A 7,646-nucleotide genomic window follows, 5' to 3' on the forward strand; every position below is an offset into this window, starting at 1 on the left:
GGGATTGAAGGAGTCCTACCAAATTCCTTCTATGACACAGACATGGTACTGATACCTAAACCAGGTAGATCGAAAACTGAGAAAGAAAACTATAGACCAATTTCCTTAATGAATATTGATGCTAAAATCTTAAATAAGATATTAGCAAATAGACTTCAGAAAATCATCCCCAGGATAATACACTATGACCAAGTGGGATTTATACCAGGAATGCAGGGATGGTTTAATATTAGGAAAACTATTAGTATAATTGACCATATTAATAATCAAATTAATAAAAACCATATGATCATCTCAATAGATGCAGAAAAGGCATTTGATAAAATCCAACATCCATTCCTACTAAAAACGCTTGAGAGTATAGGAATAAATGGACTATTCCTTAAAATAATAAGGAGCATATATTTAAAACCTTCAGTAAACATCATATGTAATGGTGATAAACTAGAACCTTTCCCTGTAAGATCAGGAGTGAAACAAGGTTGCCCACTATCACCATTACTATTCAATATAGTACTAGAAACTCTAGCCTTGGCAATAAGAGCCGAGAAAGAGATCCAAGGAATTAGAGTAGGAAATGAAGAAATCAAATTGTCACTTTTCGCAGATGACATGATGGTATACTTAGAGAACCCCAAAGACTCTGCTAAAAAGCTATTAGAAATAATTCATAATTTTAGCAAAGTCGCAGGATACAAAATAAATCCACATAAATCCTCAGGATTTTTATACATTACCAACACAATCCAACAGCAAGAGATACAAAGAGAAATTCCATTCAAAATAACAGTCGATAGTATCAAATATTTGGGAATATATCTACCAAAGGAGAGTCAGGAATTATATGAGCAAAATTACAAAACACTTGCCACAAAAATAAAGTCAGATTTAAATAATTGGAAAGACATTCAATGTTCTTGGATAGGCCGAGCGAATATAATAAAGATGACAATACTCCCCAAACTCATCTATTTATTTAGTGCTATACCAATCAGACTCCCAAGAAACTATTTTAATGACCTAGAAAAAATAACAACAAAATTCATATGGAAGAATAAAAGGTCGAGAATTGCAAGGGAACTAATGAAAAAAAAGTCAGAGGAAGGTGGTCTAAGTGTACCTGATTTAAAGCTATATTATAAAGCAACAGTCACCAAAACCATTTGGTATTGGCTAAGAAATAGACTAGTTGATCAGTGGCATAGGTTAGGTTCACAGGACAAGATAGTGAATAAAAATAGCAATCTAATCTTTGACAAACCCAAAGATCCCCAATTTTGGGATAAGAATTCATTATTTGACAAAAACTGCTGGGAAAACTGGAAATTAGTATGGCAGAAACTAGGCATGGACCCACATTTAACACCACATACTAAGATTAGATCAAAATGGGTCCAAGATTTAGGCATAAAGAACGAAATCATAAATAAATTGGAGGAACATGGGATGGTTTACCTCTCAGACTTGTGGAGGAGGAAGGAGTTTGTGTCCAAGGGAGAACTAGAGACCATTATTGATCACAAAATAGAACATTTTGATTACACCAAATTAAAAAGTTTCTGCACAAACAAAACTAATGCAAACAAGATTAGAAGGGAAGTAACAAATTGGGAAAAAATTTTTACAGTTAAAGGTTCTGATAAAGGCCTCATCTCCAAAATATACAGAGAATTGACTTTAATCTATAAGAAATCAAGCCATTCTCCAATTGATAAATGGTCAAAGGATATGAACAGACAATTTTCAGATGATGAAATTAAAACTATTTCCACTCATATGAAAGAGTGTTCCAAATCACTATTGATCAGAGAAATGCAAATTAAGACAACTCTGAGGTATCATTACACACCTGTCAGATTGGCTAAAATGACAGGAACAAATAACGATGAATGTTGGAGGGGCTGTGGGAAAACTGGGACACTGATGCATTGTTGGTGGAGTTGTGAAAGAATCCAACCATTCTGGAGAGCAATCTGGAATTATGCCCAAAAAGTTATCAAAATGTGCATACCCTTTGACCCAGCCATACTACTACTGGGCTTATACCCCAAGGAACTACTAGAGAAGGGAAAGGGTCCTGTATGTGCCAAAATGTTTGTGGCAGCCCTTTTCATAGTGGCTAGAAGCTGGAAGATGAATGGATGTCCATCAATTGGAGAATGGTTGGGTAAACTATGGTATATGAATGTTATGGAATATTACTGTTCTATAAGAAATGACCAACAGGAGAAATACAGAGAGGCTTGGAGAGACTTACATCAACTGATGCTGAGTGAAACGAGCAGAACCAGAAGATCATTATACACTTCAACAATGATACTGTACGAGGATGTATGCTGATGGAAGTGGATTTCTTCAACATAGAGAAGAGCTAATCCAATTCCAATTGATTAATGATGGACAGAACCAGCTACATCCAGAAAAGGAACACTGGGAAATGAATGTAAACTGTTATTTTTACCTTCTGAATCCAATTCTTCCTGTGCAACAAAAAATTCGGTTCTACACACATATATTGTATCTAAATTATACTGTAATATATTTAACATATATAAGACTGCTTGCCATCAGGGGGAGGGGGTTGGGGGAGGAAGGGAAAAAATCTGAATAGAAGTAAGTGCAAGGGATAATGTTGTAAAAAATTACCCATGCATATGTACTGTCAAAAAATGTTATAATTATAAAATAAAATAAAAAATTAAAAAAAAAAAAAAAAAAAAAAAAAGAATTCTATGGAAAGGAATATCTTATTTAAAAAGGATACACTAAATAAAGAGGTGAATAGAATTGCAAAAAAAAAAAAAAAAAAAAAAAAAAAAAAAAAAAAAAAAAAAAAAGACATTTGTTCTAAATCCTTCACTTTACTGATGAGGAAACTAAGGAGAAGTTAAGTAATTTTTGTCTTTGCACAAAGTCACAAAGATAACAAGTGACAAACTCAACAATCTAATCCAAGTTCTCTAATTTTTCAGTATCCCATACCAAAACCACCCTACTCTTTTTACTATTTGGAGAAACCCTGTCTTCCAGAGCTAAGGCTCAGGAAGCAAATTGTCCCCGAACTTGGCACAACAACAATATTTTGCATGCAACCTAGATGAACTCAGCCATAATTCTAGCACCTGGTGGTCCTTGAGTTCAGACAAGTATCTATAGGATCTATGTTCTGGTCACAAAGCCCTGCTATGAATCAAACTGTCTTGTTGCTGTTATGCCTTATTGCCAGGACTACAGCTTTGCTGAGTAATCATTGCTGTATGTATTGAGCTTTGCCCACACTAAAACAGGCATCTGTATAAGTATATAGTATCCCTCCAAAAGAATAAAAAAAGGTTTTGTTTATGACCCCTCTATTTTTAAATTTTATTTTTATTTTATTTTATTTCTTAGAGCTAACTATGGTTGTGATGACCTATGTGAGCCCTGATAATTAGGGTTAACTATGGTTGTGATAGCCTGCATGAGCTATTTGGCAAAATTAGAGTTAAAAGATAGTTTCTTAAGCTCTGTGACTTTTTTGGTCATTTGCTTTCAGATTTGACAAACTCAAAAATCAAATGATCATTTCATTCTTTCAAGTTATTTCCAAAGTAATATAGACTTGTGGACCAGGATACTACTTCTAGAGTATTCAGCAGTTTGGCTCTAGAAGTCTAGTTATCCAAGGAAGAATCAACAAATATACCAAGGGTACATGGGAGTTAAGGGATGAAGAAAGAATAACTTCAAATTGGGTGGCCATGAGGCCATACATATATAAGATCTTATCATTCCTCAGAACTGTTCTATCTCCAAAATCCAGAACAAAGAAATGTTTCTCTCTGATTACAATATCCGGTCCTCATGGTCCTATGTCCTCAATCCTCAAAATCTCTTCACCTTCATCATGACCTCTGATCTCTTACTGGCTTCACTTTTCCCCCTTATCCTCATTCCAGCTCACATTCATGTTTCTTAGTTGAAGATAGAAAAAACAGATGAAAAAAAATTATTCTGATACTAAGGAAACTAAAATCAAAAGCCAGAAGATCATTAATCCTCTCTGAGGTTATGTCCATATTAAATTCTTTCAAATCAATTTGAAAAGAATATATTAAGCAACTACTATGTGCCAAGCACTACAAGGTGCTACAGATAGGGACAAAAAAAAACCCAAAATAATCTTTGTACTGAACAGACTTGGGAAAACACATATATAGATGCCACTAAAAGAACTTAGTAAGTTCCTCACCCTCATAGGCCAAGATTTACATTCCACCCACCCCACCCCCACAATATAATGCACACACATAATGCAAAAAGCTATTAAACTTAAAACTGCCCTAAGATTTTTGGGATACTCTTATTATGATTAAGATTTTTAGGATGCTCATATTATGTTGTCAGTGTATGCACTGTTCCCTGCCTCAACAAAATGTAAACTATAATGACTTTTCATTTTGACTTTGCATCCCAAGTGCATGGTAGGAACAATAAATGTGTTAAACTGAATTGAATAAATGTAAGATAGAAACAAAGTTCACAGGGTGGAGAATGCACTAAAAACTAGAGAGAATCAAGAAAAGTCATATGTAGAAAGGAGCACATGAGATGGGCCTTTACTAGAGACACAAAAGTGAGCATTCCAAGCACATAAAGTGAAACAATTCTCTATTGGGGCAAACAGCACATGAACCAGCTTGGCTGAAACAGAATGAGGGGGAGTAATGTGAAATCAGGGAGGAAAGAGTTTGAAGTTCAACTGTATCGGACTTTAAATACCAGAGTCAAGTATGTGTTAATATAAAGTTAACTAAAGACAATGAAAACTCTTCAACAAAAACAGATGGATGAAGGGAGAGCTTTGGACAAGGTGACCAATTAGGAACCTGCTTAGCATTTATACAGTGTTTAAGGTTTGTAAAGCTCTTTATAAAGACTATCTCACTTGATTCTCACAACAATCCTGAGAAGTATTATTATCCCTATTTTACAAATGAGAAGTAAGGTAGACAGAAGTAGTAAGTGTTAGTAGCTGGATTAGAACTTTAGTCTTCCTGACTCCAGCCCAGGACTCTGTCCATTGTGCTCTTGCAAAAATCTAATCAGAAAGTGAAGAAGGCCCATACTGGATTAATAGCCAGGTGAGTGAAAGGACACTGTGGACAAATATAAGCAACACATGTTGAGGAGGTAAAACTAGAAAGACTAAGCAACTGATTGTATGTGGGGGTAATTGAGATGACTTGGAGGTTGGAAGCACAGATGATGAAAGTTGAAAATGGAAGGATGTGAAAGCTCTAGAAACAGAAAATTTGGGGAGGAGGGTAAGTTTCAAGGGAAAGCTAACAAGCTCCATTCTGGATGTCATAAGTTTAAAATCTCTACTTTGCATCCAAGTGAAGATGTTCAGCAGGCAGTTAGAAAGTCAGGACAGAAGTACAAGTGAGAAATGAAGGAGGACATTATGAATCATCTTCATAAAGAATCTGAGAAGTATTATGGCATAGTGGATAGAGAGCCAAAGCAGCACAGTCTGTAAGAGAACTAAAACAGAACTGGATTCAAGTCCTACTTCTGACATAGTCACTTAAGTCTCTTTTGGTCACTTAACCTCTCCAGACCCTATCACATTCAGGGGTTCTCAAACTATGGCCCTCAGCCCACAGAGGACGTTTATGCCGCCTGCCAGGTTATGGCAAATGGGCTGAGGGGTGGAGACAGAGTGTAAGTTTTTGTTTTTACTATAGTGGAGCCCTCCAACAGTCTGAGGGACAGTAAACTGGCCCCCCATTTAAAAAGTTTGAGGACCACTGAGAGAAATGATTATTAAAGCCCTGAGAATTCCAGTCCAGTCCAGTCTTATATCTTTACAAATTATGTTAGCCTGAGCAAGTCACTTAAACTCTATACCCTCTCTCAGTTTCCTCAATTGTAAAATGGGAATAATAGCTCCTGCCTCCCTGAGTTATTGTGAGGATGAAATGAGATGATTTTTACAAAATGCTCTGCAATGCTCAAAACCCCATATAAATGCTAGCTATTGTTTAAAATATAAAAGGAAAAAAATGCTCAGGATTAAGCCCTGGGATACACCCACACTTGGCTGGAAAGAAGATGATTCAGCAATGGAAACTGACACTTAAACCACCATATATCCCCATTATGTTATTATTTATATATATATATAGTAACTGGTCATAATATATATGCAACCCCTGTTATTGCTAACCAAATATTTTGATACAGTCTCTGTTACTGCTAACTAAAAAATTATGTTTAATGATACTCTCATAGTTTGAGCATTTTTTAATTCTTAAAAGCAATGAAGTCACTATTAGTATTTTTCCATAAATTCATAGCAATGTCTGCTTATTTTGTAGCAGACGTGTGTTTAAATTGTAATATCTGGTATATCACAAAAATAACTTTATATATTACTATGTCAGAAGTGAAAAGTCAAAGGTTAAGCTTCCTGTGTGGGACTCATCCTATAAAGATCTAAAAATTCTGTAGTAGGTTAGTAAACAGGAAACAAAAGTAAGAGCTATCGCTAACAAGATGACAGACAAACTGCAAGAGGGCAAACCTATTCCTCCCTTGCGGGACGTTTATGGCAGTAAGTGGGAAAGTTTCTTACTTTACAAATACATTCCTCAGGAGTGACTACAGGTCCTGCCTATCCTGCCAAGATTTAAAACTAAACCGTCTCCAATCCCATCATGCAAATTTTCTAATCTTACTCAAAGCATAACGGAGAAACGATTAGCAGAATTTTATTAAAAACAAGATTGCTCTCAAACTTGCTGCTCAGCCCGGAACGGGAGGTCAGGCGGATGTTTGTTAGATGCTCCCCACCCCCAAGGGCTGGGGTCCCCTTCCAGTTGGCTACTAATGACGTAAGTGAAACTTACGTGGGCTTTGCTAGGTTCGGGTACCTGGCCTTCAAATCCCGATCAACTAAAGGAGTGGCCGCCCGCCCAGAGACGATACTTACGAACTTGGCTCTTTTCTCCCCCGGCTCCCCCGGAGGTGCGTGGCCCGACGCTTGCCCCTTTCGCCGCTGCGGTTTCGTGTCTCTGCCAGCACGGCAGGACGATGAGGAAGACGAAGACGACGAAGATGAGGAGGAGGAGGGCGCTCCGGCCAAGCCGTGAGGCTGGTGGGGACGGCGCGACCGGCTCCTCTCCATCCTTCCCGAGCTCTGCCGGCGGAGCTGGAACGGACGGCTGCGGCTCCGCCCGGAGTGGGGAGGGAAGATGGAGTTGCTCACCACGCGCCGCGCCGCGCCAACCCACGGGACTCGGCGCAGGCCAGAAGCCGGGTATATGGACGGACCTGATCGCGGCACTGCGAAAGCCCGGATGCGGCCAAACCCAACCGTCACCGCCGCAGCAGCCACCGCAGTCCGAATACTCCCGCCATCGCCGCCCCACCCCCGGCCCGACCAATCCAGAACCTCCCGGGATCTGACGCACAAGCATTAGACTCCTCCCTCTTTCTGCGGAGCGTGAGTTTATTGGTCGGAATTGTCAAACCGGGAACTGAAACTGACTTAGAGTTTATGTGCTTTATGTACTTTGTTGTATTTCGCGCTGTAACTCTTCCTCCTAGGTGACTTAATACGCTCTGCATTTCAACTGTCGGGGCTTTTTGCCTAGCTCTCC

The 7,646-nt window shown here is 38.3% G+C and overlaps 1 protein-coding gene across 2 annotated transcripts in view; it reads right to left on the reverse strand.

Annotated features, from left to right (window-relative positions):
* Window positions 1-7,337, reverse strand: part of DIAPH3 (diaphanous related formin 3) — a 424,016-nt gene extending 416,679 nt beyond the window's left edge. Inside the window, exon 1 of one of the 2 annotated variants that reach the window (XM_074299215.1) lies at window positions 6,977-7,337. In XM_074299215.1, the coding sequence (XP_074155316.1) occupies window positions 6,977-7,171 (195 nt within the window). In that variant the 5' untranslated portion in view covers window positions 7,172-7,337. The remainder of the gene's footprint in view (window positions 1-6,976) is intronic. The other variant, XM_074299214.1, reaches the window with a different exon arrangement.
* Window positions 7,338-7,646: the final 309 nt, after the last annotated feature.

This window comes from Sminthopsis crassicaudata, chromosome 3 (assembly GCF_048593235.1).
Source record: "Sminthopsis crassicaudata isolate SCR6 chromosome 3, ASM4859323v1, whole genome shotgun sequence".
In the NCBI taxonomy this organism is placed as follows: domain Eukaryota; kingdom Metazoa; phylum Chordata; class Mammalia; order Dasyuromorphia; family Dasyuridae; genus Sminthopsis; species Sminthopsis crassicaudata.